General features: G+C 37.2%; 1 protein-coding gene across 2 annotated transcripts; it reads right to left on the bottom strand.

Moving 5' to 3' along the window:
* Positions 1 to 1,300: 1,300 nt before the first annotated feature.
* Positions 1,301 to 24,111, bottom strand: DR1 (down-regulator of transcription 1). 2 transcript variants are annotated; one of them, XM_066268688.1, is made up of 3 exons: positions 23,892 to 24,111; positions 14,092 to 14,255; positions 1,301 to 5,046 (listed from the first exon to the last, which is right to left on the bottom strand). In XM_066268688.1, exons 1-3 carry the CDS (start codon positions 24,109 to 24,111, stop codon positions 4,900 to 4,902), a joined length of 531 nt encoding a protein of 176 aa, XP_066124785.1. In that variant the 3' UTR covers positions 1,301 to 4,899. The 2 variants fall into 2 exon arrangements, with proteins under 2 accessions (XP_066124785.1, XP_066124786.1); XM_066268689.1 differs by lacking the exon at positions 1,301 to 5,046 and adding an exon at positions 9,083 to 9,229.
* Between the last annotated feature and the right edge of the window lie 275 nt (positions 24,112 to 24,386).

Genomic DNA, 24,386 nt, shown 5'->3' with positions numbered 1-24,386 from the left:
AAAGGGCTAAAATGGTAAATTTTATATTTAACACCACAATAAAAATATTATGCTTATTAAAAGATGTACACAATAATGATACAGTATACCTGATCTATTTAAACTGGATGCAGCTAGGATCTCTGGGTAAAAAGCAGTGAGAATTTTTAAAACTGGACTGGGGTCATAGGAGGTGAAGGGATCAGCAGATATAAAGTTGAGAGCCACCTTTAAGATTGACTCTGTGGAAAATACATTTTAATTCTGAGACTATTCTCTCCAAATCACCCTGTTTCTTTTTGTCTCTTTTCACTGATACCATGTGTTCATTCCAAGAGTTCAGTTCAGTCTTTCCCCCAATACCCTATCCTAAAAGTAAACACTTAGATGTTCTAAGGCAGGGGTTATCAACAAGGGTGTGATTGTGCCCCTCAGGGGACATTTGGCAATGTCTGGAGATATTTTGGGGCTGTCATAGGTTGGGGAAATGTGCTACTGGCATCTAGTTGGTGTAAGCCAGGGTGCTGCTAACCTTCACACAAGGCACAGGATGGTCTCTCACAACAAAGAATTAACTGGCCCAAAATGCCAGTAATGCTGAGGTTAAATAAACCTGTTCTAAGGTTTTACTAAGTTATCTGATTTCTCATAGAATTTGATCATATGTTATCTCTTTTGCTTCCCTACTCTTCCTTTTCTATTTATACTTTCCATAGGAAAAGGCCAATTAAGCACATATGCTAAGGGTAGGTCTTTTATTTTGAGGAAACAGGCTAAGGATAAGTGCTGACACTCTGAGGACAAATGGGGGTAGGAGGAAAGAGGCTATTTATATTGCTATTCTCTTTACCCTGGCCAATCCTACTCATGATACTTTATGCTATGGGACAAGGTGACACATAGAGGGGGACAAGCTGTTGGTGACAAAGAAGAAAACAAACAAACAAAATCCAAGTGAAACCCGTAAAGGGCAGCCTATGCTACTTGGATTGGATAATGCTTCATGGAGGCCACTTGGATGTGAGGAAATACCTATATACCTAAGTAAAGTTATAAAAAAAATTTTAATTAAAAATTTAAGTCATGAGCTTTCTATAACTAAGTATATTATTTATAAACTCAACATACTATTTATAGTTATCTAAAACTTGAATTTCTTCTGAGGAACAATAACCCAGTAAGTATATAATACTACTACTGTGTCAGTACCAAGAACAAATACTTTGGTTTTTATTTTCCCTCGTATGATACTAAATAAAAACAGACCTGCTGTATCAAGTATAACTTATTTGGTATAATTTAGGTATTTTGAGAAATCCATCAACATTCTTAGGCCACTAGAACATTAGTAATTCATTATTATGATACACATTAAAATGGTGCCTTCTTACAAACATTTGGAAAACTGCCAAGTACATACTAAAACTGAATACATGCACAACCCACGATCCAGTAATTCCACTCCCAGGTATATATCAATGGAAATGCATATATACACTCACCAAAAGACATGTATAAGAATGTTCTTCACAGCATTATTCATAATAGCTCAGAACTAGAAATTCTTCAAATGCTCATCAATGGTAGAATGGTTTTTGGATATAATAAAATGGATAAATAAAATACTAGTTAGCAATTGGAATGAACTACAAATACATGCAACAATATAAATCAGTCTCACTCTAGAGGTTGAAAAATGGTCTCTAAAGATATCCACAACCTCATTCCTGGAGCCTGTAAATGCTACCGTATATGGCATAAAAGACTTTGCAGATGTGATTTCTTAAGGATCTTGAATGGGCAGATTATTTTGGATTATCTTGTGGGGCCTAGATGTAGAGACAGAGTAAGATTTGACTTCAGAAGAGAAGATGCTGTGATGATGGAAGCAGAGGCTCTGAACACGGAGGAAGGGACCACTAGCCAAGAAAGACAGGCAGTCACTGGAAGCCGAAAAAAGGCAAGAGAACAGATTTTCCACTCATAATCTCCAGATTCAGGAACCAACTGTGCTTATATGCTGACTTTGGCCTAATGAAACTGACTTTGGAATTTTGATCTCCAGGACTGCAAGAAAATAAATCTGTGCTGTTTTAAGTCACTAAATTTGTGATAATCTGTTACAGTGGTATCAGGAAACCAGTATACTCACAAATATAATAAGCAAAAAAATAGTATATGATATATGATTACATTTACATAAAATAATATAGACGGCCCTGGCCAGGTTGCTCAGTGGATAGAGTGTTGTCTCAGCACACTAAGGTTACAGGTTTGATCCCCCATTAGGGCACACAGGAGAAGCAATCAATGAGTGCACAACTAAAATGGAACTACTAAGTGGAATGAGTTGATTTCTTCCTGGTTCCCCTCTCTCCCTTCCCTTCTCTCTATTTCAAATCAATGGAAAAAATTTTTTAAAAAGATAAAACTAACCTATGGTTTTATTAGTCTGAATAGTAGTTACTTCTGGGGAGGAATAAGAAGACAATGTTAAGATAGGGGCAAGAGAAAAAGAGAAAGGTTTATGGGGTGCTCATAATGCTCTTGGTTTGAGGGCTGGCGAAATGAGTATGCTTTATTTGTGAAAACCATTATCTGTCTACTCTTCTAAATGTATGGTATACAGTTTTAAAATTGGTGCCTTTTCAACATAACAATCTGCTGAAAGACAGATATATATTCAAGGAGGGGGAAAACACTAAACAATAACTTTATTTCTCAAGAATGCTGAAGGTTCGTTTCTCTAAAAGATTTTTTAAAATATTAACATACATAATAGTGACTTTTAAATGCTAAAAAAACAAGCTAAAGTATACATTGCTTAAATTAGCTTTGTTATACCTGGATCCTAGGACTATAAATTACAAAAATATAAGTAAAACCACATTTTCTAAAATAATAGTAAACAAAGAAGAAAGTCAGGCACTACATACCAAATGATCAAAGTATCTTTTGGGCCTTAAATTCTAGAAACTAATAAAAATATTAGTAACATAAATCTTCTGCCATTAATCTGTAGAAATGATTAAATATAAAAACAATTTATAAAACACATCAGAATTTTATTGCTTGAAGAATACAGCATATGAAATCACAAGAATGTCCAAATGCAAAGTCACTAGGCTTTCAAACATATATAATACATTATCAGATGCAGTAAAATATTAATTAACCTGAACTCTGCATCAGAAAAAAAAAAGGTGTGGAAAAATATCTAAGTTGTTTACTTAAGAAATATCAATAGATATACTTAAAATAGCAAGTATAAGGATGTTACAGTACAAATTAGAAAAGCCAACACTTATTAACTTATTGTTTCTTAGAGTAGACTACCTTTGGTACTTAAATTAAAACAAAAACAAACAAACAAACAAAAATCCCTTCTCTCTTGTCCAAAGAACTTATAGGTACAATATCAACTTCAACTTAAAACATTCAGCAAAATTAACCTTTTCATGGCATGGGGGAAGTGTATTTAATAAATGTATAACAAATATTTCATTTTTTCTAAAGTTGTAAAATATAATCATTAAGAAATCTAATACTTGTAAACCTATTTAGCTCTCTAATTAAAATTGGAATCCTGGCAGCCACCCTGAAACCATCCTTGGGCTTGGTGGATACAGAAGTTTAAATGATTTGGCAACAAAGGAATTTAGATTACTTTATACTATCTTAAGTGGCTTTCCCAGTTTGTTTCCAAAATACAGACAAGATGCCATTTCTTCAACATACTGGATTCCTATAAATATCACTACTATACTTTATTAGAATCAAATTAAAGCTTCCTTTCTTTTAATGAGCAGGTTGAAACTACTTTTAAGTTTCATATAGGGCTGATTAGTCATGACATGCTTTTTAAAACAAAACAAATCATATTTTAAAGCTATCATTCTATGATGGAGACAATGATGCCATTTCAAAAGGAAGCATTGGGCACGGTAGGCCATCTAGTCAAGAAAATGTAAGAGTAATGCTAAAAACAAACAATAAGTAAACTATAAGTTAAATTACAAAAAATCTCTCTTTTATAGTAAGCATGCTTATTAACTTTCATTTCTTTCCCCCAACAAAGGTTTGAATATTTATTAATCTCAGTTAAACCAATGGAACCTAAGCAATTGTTTCACAAGTTCCAATAAACATGGATGGACTAAGCAACTAATACTACTGACAATTATTGGAGTGAAATAGTAAGAATTGTGACAGTCCTCAAAATTGGGCAATCTTTGAAATGTAATAGTATAGTTCAAAATGAATTATGCCAGAATAAAAGTTTTTTATCTCTACATAAAACAAAATCAAAAACAAAACCCACCAAATTTATAGAACTACTATTGAACATACCCCTTCCTAGCTTTTGAATGTCTTGGTTTAAGTATACTTATCTGAGCATATATATATATATTTATTGCTTGTATATATACTCATTTTAAAAGAAAAAAATCAGATACTATAGAACTGAACTCCTTGTTTTTTTCATCAATCTGATCTAATGTCTACTACATTACACAGCACCTCCCAATAATTAAAATTCCCAATTTTTAGTTAAGTGAAGAGGAAATGAAAATACAGACTTAGAATTTCTGTATAAATGTCAATGTATTTTTATAAACTTGAAGTTTTCTGTAACACTGTTTGTTGATCAATAAAGGACTCACTGCTATCTAAAAATCTCATAAACACCATTAAAAATTCAAAATTGATATTATACTGAACCTTAAATTTTCAATAGTTCAAAGAGACAGTTTTTTACATGAATAGCACACAATAGATGAAAGTTAACAGCAAACATCCCTAGAATACCAGTGGCAAGTCCACCAAGATGCATACAAAATTACAGATAAGCATTTCTTTCACTGTTTTCTTGTTCAGGGAAAACATTTATAGAGGAAACAGAACCTCAGCTGGTGAATTTCAGATATCATCTTCATCTTCTTCATCCTGAGAAGAACCTGTCTGGTTCGATGCGCTGGCTGAGGCAGCAGCAAGCTGGGCTTGCTGGGCAGCTTGCTGCATCTGAAGCCACTCCTGCTGGGCCAGTTCTGCTTGTTGCTGTCTAGCCTAAACACCAAAATCATAAAACAAAATAATTTTTTTAAAAGCCCCCAACATACACACTTTGGTTAAATGTAGAATAAGCCAATTGCAGATTTAGTCATTATCAAATTTGGATATTTCCCATCTACTATATAATTGTTGTACATCTGGAGAACAGGAACTCTATGAGATTGGTTCTCTTACAGATAGTCCCCTTTTATGTCACATAATTTATGACCTTTGGTTCAATTGAAGAAGCTGAAAAAGTTGACAGAGAAATCACAGTATTTTCTCTTTTGTTCCTTTGCCCATGTTTCTCTCTTCCTTTTGTTTCACTTGATTCTTTTGTCCTCTCAACTTACAATTTTGATGTAAACATTTTTCGATCTACAAATTTTTTTGTAGCTTAAAGGCTCTCTACTATAGTATCCCTAACTTAGGGAAAAGTATGATGCATGAATGTAATAACTATCTTTTGAGTTTCTCTATCATCTATCTATCTATCTATCTATCTATCTATCTATCTATCTATCTATCTACATACCTAATCTTTTCTGTCCCTCTTCCTTCTCTATAAATACACACATGTACATACATACTACCCTACACACACCCTTCCTATGTATACATTAATGAAAAGACACTACCAAGGGCTGAATTTAAACGGGATAGTTAAAATCCATTCATTCAATATATCTATCCTCTATAAAAAACACAGGATTTTAAAAACCAAGATGCATACATATGCAATATGTGCACTGTGGCAACAGGCAACCCCTTCTCAATTTACATGCACTCTTGCAACAGTTAAGGCTCTTTTCCAATTTAATCTCACCCATTAGCAGAAACAACACAAAGGAGGAAAAAAATAAAAAAAACAAATCTGTTCTTGAAAAGATCATATAATTTTCCATTAAATGCTATCAAAACAATGCTGTTTCTCCCTCTCTGACTTTCTCACAATTGTTCCTTAAGCCTGGCTCATACCATCCTTTATGAATGGCCAATTTCTAGTTATTTAAAACACAAATCAGTCAGTCTTTCTTGACCCTTCTAGGTCATATTTTGTGCTCTATTTCATATGCTACAATTCTCTATGCATTTTCATACTTTGTTCTCTAATTATCTGAGTAAATATCTTTTTTCTCCATTAGACTTAAGAATAAAAACTATTTTCATATTCATTATTGAATTCCCTATACAGAGGCCCCTAGTATTTTCTGAGTAAATGTCTTGTGGAAAAACAGTGGTGCTCAGCCTAACCTCTATACTCCTAAGTTTTCTTAATAATTGGTCATGAATTTATTACCCAAATATTTCTAGAAGAGATTCTAATCAGGTCATTATTACAGTTTAAAAAAATCATTTAATTGTTACCATTTAAGTCCAAATTTCTCAGCCTGTGGCAAGGTCCTCCAAATTGCTGCCTGCCCCAATCTAGTTCTCTAATCTTTTTTTGCAATATGTACCTTGTACTAAAAAATAAACAAAAACCATAGAACATAATGTTTCCCAAATATATAACATCCTTCACATCTTAATTACTTTTATTCATACTGATACTAATTTTATTTGAAATTTCCTGATTTTCATCTACTAAAATTTCACTCTTCCTTCAAGTCAAACCAAATACAAAGTTTTTTTCACGAAGTGTTTTTCTGATTCCTCCCAGTATAATTCATGACCTAATCAGGAAATATAAGTAACACTAGTTAGGAAACAGAAACAATTTAACAAAAGATTGTTAACCAAGTATAAAGTTGGTAACCAGGTAAGTGAAAAAGGCAAGAGAAAAACATTAAGGTGTCATTTAGGTGGCAACTAGGCAGAGCCAGCACCAACCCTAAAATGGGGGAAACAAGGGAAAAGGCTGGAATTTTTAAAATTTAAGAGCTTAGAACAGCAGTTCTCAACCTGTGGTTCGCAACCCCAGCGGGGTCGCCTAAAGCCATCGGAAAATACATAATGCATATCAGGTATTCACATTCCGAATCATAACTGTAGCAAAATTACAGTTATGAAGTAGCCACCAAAATTATTTTTTGGTTTGGGGGTCACCAACATGTCACCGCAACATGAGGAACTGTATTGCGGGGTCACGGCATTAGAAAGGTTTAGAACCACTGGCTTAGAAGAACAACTCATAGAACTGAAATGCAGACCTCTGAAAAAAGGGGCACAGACTGACTGGAACTAGAATCTCTAAAGTTGGAGGAGGTCCCCAAAGTTTGAGACACATCCTTGAGGAGGGAGATGAATGTTCAGGCTGGTTCTGTAATTATTAGAGAAACTGCAAACTAGATTCAAGTCCTGCTACAGGATAAAACTGATGTAGCCAGGATGAAGAAGCCTTGCTAGATTGCTCAAAGGAACTTGAAAAAAAACGGGAAGTTAAAGGAAAAAAGCCTAGTGCTGCCTTCCTCCTCCAGCCTGGTAATCGCCCTCCAGATACCCCAACTGACCTTTAGAGTCTAACAGTAGTCAGCTAGAAAAACAGAAGGGTGGTTTGCGGAGGGTTAGGCCCTGTCACAAAGTGGAGAAGAGAAAGGTGGGTTTCAGGTTGAAATGACTGTCTACCAATTGGCATCCTCCCACATCACCAAAATTGAATATGATGTCTCTGTACTTGGGATCTCCTTATATCTTCTTCATGAGAGTAATCAGCCTCATATTACAGTTATTAGTGTACATATATTATACCTTCCTTATGAAAACTTTTTTTGTGTAGAAAATTACAAACTAGGTTTCTCTTTAGTAACTACTTCCCCATTTTATGAAGAAACATGGAAAATAGTTATTCTAACACACAGGAATATTTATTTTCATGGCAGGACTACCCAGAGTTCAAAACTAAGAGTGCTTCACAAAAAACATTTTAAGAGTTCATAAGAACTCAGTGGTGGAATGTCGGCTGGTGTGTGGAAGTCCTGGGTCGATTCCCTGTCAGGGCACACAGGAGAAGTGCCCATCTGCTTCTCCACCCTTCCCCCTCTCCTTCCTCTCTATCTCTCTCTTCCCCTCCCGCAGCCAAGGCTCCATTGGATCAAAGTTGGCCTGGGCGCTGAGGACGACTCCATGGCCTCCACCTCAGGTGCTAGAATGGCTCTGGCCCCAACAAAGCGAAGCCCCAGATGGGCAGAGCATTGTCCCCTGGTAGGCATGCCTGGTGGATCCTGGTTGGGCTCATGCAGGAGTCTGACTGCCTCCTCACTTCTAATTTCGGAAAAAATACAAACAAAAAAGAGTTCATAAGAACATTGAAGGGCAAAACAAATATGTAAATTTATCAACTGTAGAATACATATTCTACCTGACCAGGCAGTGGCGCAATGGACAGAGCATCAGACTGGGACATGGAGGACCCCAGTTTGAAACCCCGAGGTTGCCGGCCTGAGCGCGGGCTCATCTGGTTTGAGCAAGGATCACCAGCTTAAACAAGGTAGCTGGCTTGAGCAAGGGGTCACTCAGTCTGCTGTAGCCCCCCATCAACGCACATTTGAGAAAGCAATCAATGAACAACAAAGGAACCACAATGAAGAATTAATGCTTCTCATCTCTCCCTTCCTGTCTGTCCCTATCTGTCCCTCTCTCTGTTTCTCTCTGTCACACACACGCAAAAAAGAATACATATCCTGTGGCCCAATCAATTATAAATACATATAATTTCATAGCACAAATAATTTCAAGTCTCTACACGGTTTTATTGCAAAGATGAATGATCTTGCAGTTTATTCAATGATCTGCAAAGACACGTACCAGTTATATATATTTAAAATTTAACTGACTATGGCCCTGGCTGGGTGGGTGGCTCAGTTGGTCAGAGCATCATCCTGATATGCCAGGGTTGAGGGTTTGATCCCCAGGCAAGGGACATACAAAAAAACCCCAATGACTGCATATGTAAATGGAACAGTAAATTGCTGTTTCTCTCTCTCTCTCAAAATCAATCAATAAATTAAAAAATAAAATAAAATTTAATTACCTTTTAGGTACCATGGCCCCCATAGTTTTCTCTCTAAACATAAAAACATTCCTTTCCTTATTGGTGATGGCGCAGTGGATAAGAACATTGACCTAGGACGCTGAGGTCCCAGGTTTGAAACCCTGAGGTCGCAGCTTGAGTGCAGGCTTATCTGGCTTCAGGGTCAGGTCACCAGCTTGAGCATGGGATCATCAACATGATCTCATGGTCGCTGGCTTGAGCCACCTAGGCAAGGCACATATGAGAAGCAATCAGTGAACAACTACAGTGATACAACTATGAGTTGATGCTTCTCATCTTTCACATAATAAAAAAACACAAAAACAAAAAACCCCAAACCATTCCTACCCCTTTAAAATCATTGTTGATTGATAAATTTAATTTGTATTCATTTCTACAAATTAAAATGCTCAATGGTATTAATTTTGATCTCCTTTTTCCCTCTTACCTCTTACCCAATCTATCCCAAATATTTCCCTTCTAAAATAGGAGTGTGAAAGAGGTCAGTAGGCATGTACTTCCTAATTTCTTCTTTAGAAATTTTCATTTATGTTTTAAGATTCTCACTCTCACATGCTAAAATGACTCATTTATAATTAACTATAATCTTGATATTTAAGTTTCCTCCTTTCCAAGTATTTGCTTCTGGCAGTAAAAGTGCTTCAAATGAGACTGCTACTATGTATTTAAAATTAAGTCTAAAAGATGAAGTGAAATGAAACTGATGAAAAAAGTTGTATTTACTTATCAGCTCCTTTCAGATATAGGGCTTAAGTACTATGTGCTCTATGGAAGAAGTACTAGGCAGCTGCTATAATTTAACTTTCTGCTAATTCTCCTCACTAAAGCAAAGAATCTTCACCCTTAGCTCAGGGCAAGAAAAGAGGGTGATAAGAAAGAGGAAATAAAAAGCAGATGATAAGAAGAGAGAGGTGAAGACAGATTTGGCGGGCAGTCAATTATTTCTTTCATTCATCTTTTTGCTCTGGAAAGGATAAAGCATGTTCCATTTAAAAATTCCAAAATAAATTTAAAAAGACAAAATGGTGGCTAGAGCATTAGCATGGTATTGTAGAAACAGCACAGACTTTGGAGTAAGAAGACAAAAGTTTGAACTGAGACTCTAATACTTTCTAATTGTATGAACTTACCCGTTTTACATGTTTAATTTAATCCTTCCTAGTAAACCAAGCTCAGTAATGATAGGAATTTATCACTCTTGTATATGGTTGCATACAGAAGCCTAGAACCTAGCACTATGTCTGGTCAATAGTAAGCACTTTATTAAAAATCAGTAGCACAAATGAATGAATGATCTTATGAAAGTTTCTCTATCTCTGATTTGTTTCTTGTTTTTTTTTTTTGTATTTTTCTGAAGCTGGAAACGCGAGAGACAGTCAGACAGACTCCCACATGCGCCCGACCGGGATCCACCCGGCACGCCCACCAGGGGCGACGCTCTGCCCACCAGAGGGCGATGCTCTGCCCCTCCGGGGCGTCACTCTGCCGGCGACCAGAGCCACTCTAGCACCTGGGGCAGAGGCCAAGGAGCCATCCCCAGTGCCCGGGCCATCTTTGCTCCAATGGAGCCTTGGTTGTGGGAGGGGAAGAGAGAGACAGAGAGGAAGGAGGGGGAGGTGGAGAAGCAAATGGGTGCTTCTCCTATGTGCCCTGGCCGGGAATCGAACCCGGGTCCCCCGCAAGCCAGGCCGACGCTCTACCGCTGAGCCAACCGGTCAGGGCTGATCTGTTTCTTAATGTATAAATGGATATAAAAAAATTTATATTATACCTAAGAATTTTGCAGCCTGGCCTGTAGTGGCAGTGGATAAAGTGTCAACCTGAAAAGCTGAGGTCACTGGTTCAAAATCCTGAGCTTGCCCAGTCAAGGTACACAGGAGAAGCAATCAATAAACAACTAAAGTGGCCTGACTGGGCGGTGGCACAGTGGATAGAGCGTCGGACTGGGATGTGGAAGACCCAGGTTCGAGACCCCGATGTTGCCAGCTTGAGCGTGGGCTCATCTGGTTTGAGCAAAGCTCACCAGCTTGGACCCAAAGTCGCTGGCTTGAGCAAGGGGTTACTCGGTCTGCTGAAGGCCCACAGTCAGGCACATATGAGAAAGCAATCAATGAACAACTAAGATGTTGCAATGAAAAACTGATGGTTGATGCTTCTCATTTCTCTGCGTTCCTACTTTTCTGTCCCTATCTATCCCCCTCTCTGACTCTGTCTCTGCAAAAACAACAAAACCAAAAAAAAAAAAACTAAAGTGAAGCAACTATGAATTGGTACTATTCATCCCTCCCCCCACCCATCTCCTCTCTTTGTAAAATCAATAAATTAAAAAAGAAACCCTGAGCCCTGGCCAGTTGGCTCAGTGGCAGAGGGTCAGCCTGGCATGCAGGAGTCCGGGTTCGATTCCCGGCCAGGGCACACAGGAGAAGCGTCCATCTGCTTCTCCACCCCTCCTCCTCTCCTTCCTCTCTGTCTCTCTCTTCCCCCTCCGTCAGCCAGGGCTCCATTGGAGCAAAGATGGCCCGGGCACTGAGGATGGCTCTGTGGCCTCTGCCTCAGGCACTAGAATGGCTCTGGATGCAACAGAGCAATGGCCCAGATAGGTGGAGCATCGCCTCCTGGTGGGCATGCCGGGTGGATCCCGGTCGGGCGCATGCGGGAGTCTGTCTGACTGCCTCCCCGTTTCTAACTTCAGAAAAATACACACACAAAAAAAGAAACCCTGTAAAATCAATAAATTTAAAAAGAGGCCCTGGCTGGTTGGCTCAGTGGTAGAGTGTCAACATGGTGTGTGGAAGTCCCAGGTTCGATTCCCAATCAGCGCTCACAGGAGAGGTGAACATCTGTTTCACCCCCACCTTCTCTCTCTCTCTCTTTCTCTTCCCTTCCTGCACCCATGGCTCGATTGATTTGAGCACATTGGTCCCAGGCGCTGAGGATGGCTCAGTCAAGCCTCCACCTCAGGTGCTAAAAATAGTTGGTTGTGATGGTCCCACATGGGCAAAGCACAGGCCCCAGACAAGTACTGCAGGGTGGACCCTAGTCAGGGCACATGTGGGATTCTGTCTCTGTATCTCCCCTAATCTTACTTATAAATGAATGAATGAATGAACGAACTAACTCTGCAAAGTATGTCAAGTACCTAACAGAGCATCTTTTCCCTTTCATCAGATGTTTAATTTGGCACCCTCTAGGTGATGTGCAATAGTAAAAAAAAAAAAAAAAGAAAAGAAAATGATACACACTAATGGTTTGGGGTGTTTTTTGGGCAGAGACAGAGGGAGTCAGAGAGAGTCAGAGAGAGGGACAGATAGGGACAGACAGACAGGAAGAAAGAGAGATGAGAAACATCAATTCTTCATTGCAGCTCCTTAGTTGTTCACTGATTGATCTCTCACATGTGCCTTGACCAGGGGGTTACAGCAGACCGAGTGATCCCTTGCTCGAGCCAGTGACCTTGGGCTCAAGCTGGTGAGCCTTGCTCAAAACAGATGAGCCTGTCCTCAAGGTTTTGAACATGGGTCCTCCACATCCCAGTCCGACGCTCTATCCACTTTGCCACCGCCTGGTCAGGCACATTAATGGTTTTTTAAAATCACTGCTCCTTCCTTTTTACCTTATATTCATATGGATTATAACACTGTTTGCATGTGTTCACACCTGCTTCAAAAGTTTGTCCTCTTTAGTACTTATACATTTTAGCATATACACTCATAGGTTATCTCATAGGTTGTTGTGAGGATTAAATAAAATCATACAGTTAGATTACTTGGCAACATGACTAACACATAGTCAGAACTCAGTAACCGTTAGTAAGTTTTTATTTTCTTATTAGTTTAAATGTTATCTGCTGTCTAGTGCCTAATAATACTTAAAATTTAAATGCTTTTTATGTAAACGGAATTGGTTGTTATGACTGCAAGGAGATCAACTATAGTGCTAACCTGGATTATTACCCAAATGACACTTTCCAGTTCCAAAGGTAACTACAGTAACTGACTGGTAGGAAAACTTATTTCTTCTATTCAACCCAAAACTACCCTGCAATTTCAAATGAGAAGCTAGATTTTAGTAGGAAAAATCAGCCTCACCTTCTCCCCCCCCCCCTTTTTTTTTTTCCTGTATTTTTCTGAAGCCGGAAACAGGAAGAGACAGTCAGACAGACTCCCGCATGCGCCCGACAGGCTCACCAGGGGCGATCTGCCCACCAGGGGGCAATGCTCTGCCCCTCCGGGGCGTCGCTCTGCCGAGACCAGAGCCACTCTAGCGCCTGGGGCAGAGGTCAAGGAGCCATCTCCAGCGCCCAGGCCATCTTTGCTCCAATGGAGCCTTGGCTGCAGGAGGGGAAAAGAGAGACAGAGAGGAAGGGGGGGGGGGGTGTGGAGAAGCAAATGGGCACTTCTCCTGTGTGCCCTGGCCGGGAATAGAACCCGGGTCCCCAGCACGCCAGGCCGACGCTCTACCGCTGAGCCAACCGGCCAGGGCCTCCCCGTTTTTTAAACTAGGGAGATATTAGCACTCAGGTGCTGATCCTTCAGAGACTGGGTTCTAGAACTGTACCAAGCAAGAAGTTTTCTTTCTCTGTTCCACTGGCCCTTCAAAAATTTTTAAGATTAGAGTGTTTTAAAGGTGCATTAAAGATCTAATTTAAGTACAAAGTAGACATTTATCAAAATTTCCTTATGTGCCACTCATAAATTTTGACAGAGTATTTTCTCACCAGCCCATCATTTTAAATCTTTAGAATGTTCAAGTATACTTTTCATGCTTTCAAATAGTCATTTTGTCTGAAATAAAAAATCAAAGTAAAATAAAATCTCAGTAGTTATTTGGAGTTGTTCTTAGAAAACAGATTGCTGCAAATATTTACTTTTACATAAAGTAAATTATTGGCCAAACAGGTCAAATTGGCCATCTCTAAACATCAGACTCTATACTCTAATAATAAGCCACAGAAAGAAAATCCTTTGGGGTGTGCTGATTTAGGAAATTATTTCAGAAACCAGTCTGATTTCTATTAGCAAACAGGGTAGAAATCAGATGAAAATAACTTAAAAAGCATTACTTACTTTTGCAAATAATTCCTGTTGCTGTCTCAATAACTCTTCCTCAGGAATGCCAAGGTTTTCCAAACGAGAATTGGCCTTTCTTCTTTTTAATGCTACAGTTTTGCATTCTTGTAAAACTTCTTTTACTTCACTGATATAAGAGCCAAAGCCCAAACTTTCTAGGGCTAGAAAAATGAAAATATGAAAACATGAACAAATGAAAGAACACTTCTATGTATAGAACTTTAAGTTTTTGTGTTTTTTTTCAGGAGGAGGTTGTTGTTTTCTAATGTTTCTGCCTATTTTTTAGTTGCATGGCAATTATCTGGATGGCTATGACAAAATATTTTATTAAATTCCTCAATATTAGATAGCAAATTAGTTAAAACTTAAGAAGGACATTTCAAGGCACAAGCCTTCCCTTTTCCCTTTCTTTCTGACTAATCTTTTAAAAACATAGGCATTTCCTAAAAAAAAAAAAAAAAAAAAAAAAAAAAGTCTAGTATAAGAACATATGGTTTTAGTAAGAAAACATTTTTTCTATGCCACTCATAGTAAATAAAAAATTATTAAGTCAGTCACTTTCTCAAAGAACACACACACAAAAGCAAATATTTAATAGATATTTGTTAACATATTTTGTGCCATTTGGCTTAGTTTTTTCTAAGGCTTTGGTAACACATGCTCTAAATTTCAGTAGAACAGGATGAAAGAATAGATAAGTTCTTTTGCCCAATATTCTAACAGAAACTATTTTTAGCAAAGACTCAAACTACCAAGTTAAGAAATACTGTTGCAATTATAAGAGAAACAAACAAAAGAAATATAGGTGGAAATAACTTGTGAAATTCAGCATTTACATTCAGCTGACTTTCCCTTGAAAATAAAACTTGCCCTGGCCACGTAGCTCAGGTGGCTAGAGCATCATCCTGATACACCAACGTTGCAGGTTTGATTCCTAGTCAGGGCACATACAAGAATTAGCCAATGAATGCATAAATAAATGGAAAAACAAATCAATGTTTCTCTCTCTCTTCCACTGCTCTCTTTTAAAAATCAATTAAAAATAATAAAACTTAACAGGGAGCACTATGAAATCATTTCAAGTGGTGTGGCAGAAAAACTGGGATAAAGGATGGTATACAAGGCTAGATGATGCATTAACAAAAAATTTTTTCACATCCTAAAAGAAAATTATACAAGAAAATGCACTCTCTAAATGCCTTCTGTAATACAGAAAAATAAAGCATAAAATTTCCTTTTAACCCAGGTTCAAAACCCTGAGTTCGCCAGTTTGAAGGCGGGCTCATCCAGCTTGGCGCAGGCTCACCAGCTTGAGCGTGGGATCATAGACATGACCCTATCCATGGCCACTGGCTTGAGCCCAAGGTCACTGAGCCCAAGGTTGCTGGCTTAAGCAAGGGGTCACTCACTCTGCTGCAGTCTCCCCCCCCCCCCCATCAAGGTGCATATGAGAAAGCAGTCACTGAACTAAGGAGCTGCAATGAAGAATTGATGCTTCTCATCTCTCTCTTCCTGTCTGTCTGTCCCTATCTGTCCCTCTCTCTGTCTCTGTCACACATACACAAAAAATCCTTTTGGCTCATAGTATTTAAAATTACTTTGTATAGGCCCTTCCTTTTAAAAAAAGGAAGCTATTAATGTAATAGTACAAAGGGAAGGGAAATAACCAAATTTCAGTGCTGGCTGGGAAAAGAGTAGATGCTATACTAGGCAAACACTATATGTTCACTCATTTTTTTAACATTTTATTTATTCATTTTTAGAGAGAGAAGCGGGGAGGAGCAGGAAGCATCAACTCCCATATGTGCCTTGATCAGGCTAGCCCAGGGTTTTGAACCGGCGACCTCAGCGTTCCAGGTTGATATTTCATGTACTGTCCCACAACAGGTCAGGCTATGTTCACTCATAATAAAACTTTTTTCAAAAAAAAATTATATTGTATAGACCCTGGCCAGGTGGCTCAGTGGAAAAAGCGTTTCCCTGGTGTGCTGAGGTCACTGGTTCGGTCCCCAGTCAGGGTACGTTCAAGAATCAGTCAATCAATGAACAGCTAAATGGAACTATGGAACTAAGCAGAATGGCAAGTTGCTGATGCTTCTCTTTATCTCTCTCAAGTCAATGAAAAAAATAAAATAATAATTATTATTATATTGTATAGTTCTACATGTTGACTAAGGCCCTAAAGGTATATTTTGTATTCTGAGCCAAGGATGAAATAGAAGTAGTGAAAATCACAGTAAATTAACTTAATTAATTTAATTAGTTTTTACAGTCTTTGATATTATGAACCAGAATGCCCTCATAAAGATGCCCTAAATTTTAACTTCAGAGCTTTGCTCTTCAGGGAGAATACCAAATATACCTTTACAAATATACATCCTCAGACAAACAGTGGTTTTTAAGACATTTTAAATGATTTCAACTTTAATTATTTCAAATATTGACTAGTTTCATCAATTCTCTTTAGAAATAATCTGACACCAAAAAGTAGAGTACTATTACCGGAATTTTAATTAAATTAACATACTGACCCACCTTGCCATCCAAAAAACTTTAGCAGTGCATTATTCTGAGTTCTGTATATCAAATCAACCACTGTATAATTCCTGGCCTCAAGGAGCTTGGGGTATAGTTGAAAATTAAGTGAAGATTAGACAGTCTACATTTTTTACTTGAATTAATAGACTATTTTTTAAGTGTCAATGCTAAATGCCAACATTTTTATCTTTTCTCTTTTTTTAAAGGCACTAGTAGTATATTTTCAATAATATTAATACCAAAAGAAATCAAGGGAATGGTTTATGATTTCCTGCCATTCTAAAGAAGGTCATACTTCCTTAGTCCTGTACCCAAGTCCTCCAGGATCTAGCCCCATGAACCTTTCCAGCTTTATTTCTGCTATTACTAAATCCCTGCATACTTCTACTAAACCTGGCTGCTCAGTGTTTTGCAGCAGGCACCAGTTTCCCACATTAATGATGATGGTAATGCATTCAAGGCCCAGATCAAACTTCACCTTCAAATTAAGCTTGCCTGATCCTCCTAGACAAGAATTAATCTCCCCCTTTTGAAATCAGATAGACATAGAATTAGAAATTTGGTTGTCATTCCATTTGTATTGTATAACTTTGGATACGTTGCTTAACATCTCTAAGCTTCAGTTTTCCGTCTCTAAAATGTGAACAGTATTTATTCCATAACATACTGCTCAGAAAAATTAGGGGATATTTCAAAATGAATATGAAGCGATAAAATATCCCCTAATTTTTGTGAGCGGTGTATTTTCCTACAACCAGAAGCAATACAGCAATTAAGCATGCAGGCCCTATGCTGCCAGGAACTAAACCCCCAGCTCTACCTCATATTAGCTGTGCGACCCTACAAAAGTTCCTTTAACTCTGCCTCTAAAAAGAATAACAGTACCTATAACTGTGAAGAATGAATAAATTAATATAAATAAGAGCTTAGAACAGAGGCTGCCTATAGGAGGAGCAAAATAAATTATTTACTATTACATTTGTATTAGTTCGAGTGTTGTAGGAATCAACAACTAGTTAAAGACATTTAACATAGTGTTTATCTAGTACATAAGAGTTGCTCATCTGACTTAGACTATGTGTTATTCATCTTTATTTTTTCTCTTACGTTTAAAAGAGTACCCTAATAAGGATACAGGACCTAAATAAATATACAGTCATGTATTATCACACCTAAATTCAAGTTGAACAAGTATATTTATAAAATATTAAATTTATAAAATTTAGAAATCAACACAATCGACGATACCTCTTTGAAATATCTTGAATTACTAAACTAGACATTTAAAAAATTCATTCCAAACTGTCTTTAACCATGGAAGGTTTGGGTTAAAAATTAACAAAAACTCACCTTTAAAAACATCTAAGGTTGACAACACCACTTTCAAAAAAATTTTGCAAGTAAATCAAAGGTTAATATTTAATATTATTCAATGCGCTGCTATATACAAATACTGTACTTTTAATTAAATGGTTTAACAGGAAAAAAAGAAAAAAACGGTTTAACAGGGGCAGCCATAAGTTTAAATTCAAAAACTGAATTGACATTAATCCAAATTTTAAATATATTTTGGCTAACATATTAATAACTGTATATAGTGTGTTCTAAACAGGGAGATATTTTACATTTCTTATCATGTAATAATAGCATTCCCATTTTACACAAAGGAGAATCTTAAAATATAAGAGAAATGGCTCTTAAGAAGAGTCATTTACGGTGATGCAGGTTGGTCAATGTACAACCTAAGGAAGGCTGTTCATATTGTAAACATATATCTGTATGTTTATTAAGACAATATTATAATTTTTATGTCAAAATCGGTGCTTTTTGGGGCAGATGATAGTAAAGGTTTTTAAGGAATCAGTGCCTTTTTCTAATATGTACAAAGGGACTTTATGAACTGTTAATGGCCCTGACTCTAAGGATCTCAGAGTAAAAGCCAAAAAAGAAAAGTAATTTTTAAAAAAATTATGGGTAAAATACACACATCACTTGTTCTTCAAAGGTCTGGCTGCTGCCCTCTGCCATTATCTTAAAACTATACCCAGAAAAGTGCAGGGTATATTAGAAGAAAAAAAATTACTTATCGCACTTTTCAATTTGAAAGACAGAGGTTAACAAGATACCCACTTACAAAAATGATATAATCCTGAAAAGTTCCATATAACAAGTTTGTTTGAATTACTTTATACTTCAAAACATAATGCATGTTTTCATAAAAATATGTATATATAATAACATCCTCTAATTTCTCTATTTTCTTTTGTTTGTATGTTGAAGGAAGAGAGATGTGTGATATAGTTCCCTGAAAAATACATTAAGAGGATGTGAGCCAAAGTGACTTTTTGGTTTAATAGCCTGGCAGGGTTTCTGAAGACCCTTAAGAACCATGTCCTCTGTGGTATCACTACTGGAAATCTGGGACAATGAAAGAGAGATGACAAGCAGGAATCAAATATCATCCATCTTTACATCCTTAGCAGTATTGAGCACACTGCCAAATACATAGTAGTACTCAAAAATAATTGTTGGGTAGCAGAAGAAAAGCAAAAGGTATATCAATTTTGAGAAAAATAATAAAATCCTAACTTAAAAAAGTACTGATTATGTGATCAATTGTGTAATGCAAATTACATATGTCTCTTTGGAAAAAAGATCAATATGGATGATTATTAAGGCAAAAATACCATTCTTATTATTATTACAACTTCTCTACATTCACTCAGATCCTTTGATTTCATAACTATTTCACATCTAGTTTCCAAAATAGACTGGTTTAGGCTTTAGAGCAAAAATACTCAAAGTGCTGTCTGTAGACTTATGCCAGAATTGCTGTAACAGTCTGTGAAAGTATGGAAAACCAAAGTAAGCATTTTAGAAACTTTATTACAAAACTATAAGTATAAGGTGATGGATGTGTTAACTAACCTTAGTGTGGTAATCGTTTCATATTATACCCATATATCCAATCATTACATTGTACAACTTAAACTTATATAATGTTATATGTCAATTATTTCTCAATAAAGGGGAAAAAAAGAACCTTTATAGCAATTTGACAGTAATTTAATTTTATGTCTACTGAATCTAACAACAAAAAAATAAACTTTTATTTATATCTTTTATTTGCTTATTTATTTTTAAGCTTAGGATTTTTTTTTGCATTTTTCTGAAGTAAAAAGCAGGGATGCAGGAGAGACAGACTCCCACATGCACCCGACCGGGACCCACCCAACAAGCCCACCAGGGGGCGATGCTCTGCCCATCTGGGGCATTGCTCGGATGCAACTGGAGCCATCCTCAGCGCCTGAGGCGGAGGCCATGGAGCCATCCTCAGCGCCCGGGCCAACCTTGCTCCAATGGAGCCCCGGCTGCAGGAGGGGAAGAGACAGAGAGAAAGAAGAAGGGGAAGGGTTGAGAAGCAGATGGGTGCCTCTCCTATGTGCCCTGGCTGGGAATCAAACCCGAGACTTCCACATGCTAGGCCAATGCTCTACCACTGAGCCAACCGGCCAGGGCTTCTTTTTTTCTTATTGTTCTAGTGATCTATTTTTATTGTATTTTACAAAAGTACCAGTATCAGAGGGAATAAAATTTTTTAAAAGGCACACATCATAGATAGCATGGAGCAACTCAATTGCTGAAGAAGCAAATCCTCAAAGACTTTTTTAAACTTTCACTATTTTCAGTTACTAGTCTCATAAGTGTAAAAACATGTAGCAAGAGATTAAAAATGCAGAAAGAAAATAATATCACTTAAAATACTCTTATATTTTGGTATTACAAAAGGCAACATGATATAAGGTAAAACATAACAGACTGTCAGTTTAATATTTTAATCAGAAACACTATATGAACTGTTTAAATTAGTGTTTCATGTAAGGTTCTCAAACCTGACTGATTCTCAATAATTGCAAGTTATACATAAAATTATTAAGTATTATTTATACATAAACGGGGAAACATTTAACAGATTGCCTAAGGTGAAAGACTTTCCAGTGTAGAACTTGCAGCTCTTGACTCTCAATGGCAATTCTTTCCATAATGTAACAGAATATGTTAGAATATGTGTTCACTGAAACCAGCAACAGAATATAAAAGGAACACCTCAGAACTCCATTTGTATATCTGTGATCTTCAATACCAAGTCTGCTTTCTTAAACTCAAAATAAGCAAGACATTTAGAAAAACATTTTTCATATTGATAGAATACGTTAATTAGCTAGAAAAAATTAAGTCTCTGTTGTATTAGAAGCAACCAACTCCAAATGCATGCATTTTATACCAACTCCAATGCAGGCATTTTATAACTTTTATTTTTTATGAAATAAATAAAATAATAGACTATGGAAACACCAAAAAAATTTAAATTTAACATTATAGTTAGACGGTTTTAAGTTATAGTATTTCACAGATTCACAGACAATAGAATTACTTCAACTTTAACTTGAAATTTACAAAACTGACTCAAATGATTAATTGGCTCTGACAAGGTAAAGCAAGTGGCAAGTGAAATGTCCTGGAGCAAAGTCTAGTTCATTAAACTTATTACTTAAAACTCCAAACTTCAACAATCATACTACTTTAAAATGTACATTGTTATTCCACTTGGATATATCCTATAATCTTAAATAATCAACAATGACAAAACGTAAAACATGTTGTATCTGCCATGATTTACCTAGCTTTCCAGAGTTAGTCTGTAAAAAAACACACTTTAAACACCTAAAACAGGCCCTGGCTGGCTGGCACAGTGGATTGAGCATTGGCCTGGCGTATGGACCTCCCAGGTTGATTCCTGATCAGGGCACACAAGAGAAGTGACCATCTGCTTCTCACCACCTCCCACCCCCCTTTCTTTCCTCTTCCCCTCCTGTACCCAGCCACTTGATTGGTTGCAGTGTGACCCCAGGCACTGAGGATAGCTGTTGGTCTGAGCCCCCATCAGCTTCAGGTGCTAAAAATAGCTCAACTGATTCCAGCATCAGCCTCATACAGGGGTTGCTGGATAGAACCCAGTTGGGGTGCATGAAGAGTCTATCTCACTATCTCCCCGCCTCTCACTTAAAAAAAAAAAAAGAGTAACACCTAAAATACACACACATTAAACAATGCTTTAAAAAAATGTTAACCACTCAAGACAAAAAAAAAATCTTTGAAATGATTAAGCAATATAAGACTAATATGAGATTATAAATGTATAAAATCTATTCCCCAAATTGGGGAGAATTTCGGGCAAAAATGGTAGGTCCCTGCCCACTAAACAATATCAATGTTACAAGAAAAAAAAAGGTAAATTTATAAAGCTATAACAGGTCAATACATGATTTCTTTAAATTACTAAGTCATACTCAGTACACAAAGGAAAGTGCTTTCACTGGAACTTTCTGACAAAGGTAAACTGAATTTTTTATACTCCAAAGTTGAGACATTTAACATACTGCTTGCTACAGCTGCACTTTTATTCTACCATGTCAATCAGAAATCTAAATATATCTTAGAAAAGAATAAACTCTACCCAAGAAGACATTGTAATGTGTTATTAGAATTTTAGAATGATCCCCACTTCTCTGGTGTAAAGAAATGTTTATGTTTAGGCAGATCTTTTAGAATTTTTTTGCAATTTTCATTAGAAAGGCAATGTTGGTAAAAAGATCCTTTTTCTTTTCTGAATTGTAAAAGGAAATTATAACTATCTGTTTTGGATTATCTTGTGAAGGACTTATGACAACAGTCACACATACAATGTAAAAATAAAAACACAAGAGGAAAAATAAACAACTTGGCTTTCATTTTACTTGCCAGGTTATTCAGCACACCAAACAAGTAGAACAAAAAAACCAGCAGCTTAAATGTCAACTATGCTTTTTCCTAGGGATTTATTTCCTCCTTATGTACTGAAATGGAAATGCAGAATATATTTTAAATCTACCTTCCACACATCATTAAGGACAAAAGTGAATCATTTAATCCTTCTGTCAATATTGACAGTAAAATATTGGATATGGAGAAATATAAGCAGATGTGTTCTCTACTTCAGAATAACAGGGAAGTTATTTAAACCCTTTAAAAAGTTAAATTATAAAAATAAAATGGCAGACAGCCACCTGTCTACCAAGATGATTAAAATTAATTATGACTTCTGACTTCAAAATCAATCAAGAAATTGATATTTTAATTGCATTATTATAACAGGCAAGTTTTCACCTCAAACTGAATGCAACTTTTTCATAAGAGTATTATATGTAAGTGCTTCCCAAAACATTATGACTAGTAAGTATGTCTACCCATCCCTGAAACAAATCATCAGAATATGGTCTCCCAAATTCCTATTACTGGACTAAACCCTTTCCAATTTAAGTGAGAAGAAATTGTTGAAACTTTTAGAAGTGATGTTCAATAAAAACTTAAGTGTACACATCTAAATAGCAACAACAGGAAAGAACAGGGAAATAAATGTTCCATGAAAAAACATCTTACAATCTATGAATACAAGCTTTACAATTCTATCTTCATAGGACAAAGGAAGCCACACAGAAGGAAAAGAAAAGGAAAGTAAGAGAAAGAGAAAAGAGAAGAAAAAAGAATATTCACACTTTTTCTACAGAATAGAACTGAAGTGCTTTGGTAACTTGATGAACAGTAGGACCATTAAACCATTTTCAAAGCAGGAAATACATTCTCTTTATTCAATACCATAAACTTTACAATGCTGAGCAGTCATGTTAAGAATTTTTTCACTCGTGTTCAGGAAATTCAACTTTTCTTCTACGTTGGTGAAAAGATCGTTGGGGAAGGGGTGCTGTCTCCACGCATGTTTGAAGTTCCTGTCTGAATTTTAATTTTCCAAGAGGGCACTTCTGGGTGCCTTTCTCAGTTGTCATGCTCTACGTTTCACTTTAGGCAGGCAGTTTCTCAGTTGTCACGTCTAGGTTCCACTTTAAGCAGGCAGAATTCTTGTTTGCTTCAGGGTACTTGGCTGTGTGTAAATTGAGCCTACAACTAATACTTTACCTTTGGGGATGTTAGCTGACCTAAATGCTTGCACAAGCCTCACCTGCACTCACTGGATGAAAAGTAGCACGAGAACACTACAAACGGATTTTCTTAAGGCACCCGCTGCCTCCATGCCCGCGTGGCTTTTCATTTCCGAGTACTGATCAGGGGAGAGGAATGAAAGCTTTGACATGAACGGGTCACGCGACTAGCAAGCCGTCCCCGGATCCTCACTTAAACAAAATCCCATTCAGAACACTTACCTTGTATGACATGCTCTGGCGAGATGGTCTTCTTTTCCGATTTGTTGCAAATCTCATTGGCTTCAGAAGATATAAGGTGAATGAATTCGGTGCAGCAGTTCACCACCAGCTCCCGGGCATCGTTGGCCACCCGGACATTGGGGAGAGTCTCTTTGATCATCTTATTGATAGCAGCTCTGGGTATAGTCAGATCATCATCGTTGCCAGAAGAGGAAGCCATCCTATCTTCCTCTCGCGCGCGCCCCGACTTTTAAAGCCTCCCCCAGTTCTGGTCCACAACTCCACAAAAATTTTTCAAAAGGCCGCCGTCGGAGTGATCCCGGGGGCCCTACGAGAAAAGGGTGCAGAAAATGAAGGGGTGGGGGGAGGCTGGTACTAGAGGGCGGGGAACACCGTGTGTGAGCTATAGGGCAAGTCGGGGGCTGAATTCTGGGGACAGCACTGCCCACGTCGGGGAGGGAAAGCGAGGTGGTCAGGAATTTGAGCACGGGAGAA

Source organism: Saccopteryx bilineata, chromosome 3, assembly GCF_036850765.1.
Source record: "Saccopteryx bilineata isolate mSacBil1 chromosome 3, mSacBil1_pri_phased_curated, whole genome shotgun sequence".
Lineage (NCBI taxonomy): Eukaryota > Metazoa > Chordata > Mammalia > Chiroptera > Emballonuridae > Saccopteryx > Saccopteryx bilineata.
The sequence above is the reverse complement of the archived record's forward strand: the minus strand, read 5'-3'. Positions and strand labels throughout refer to the sequence as shown.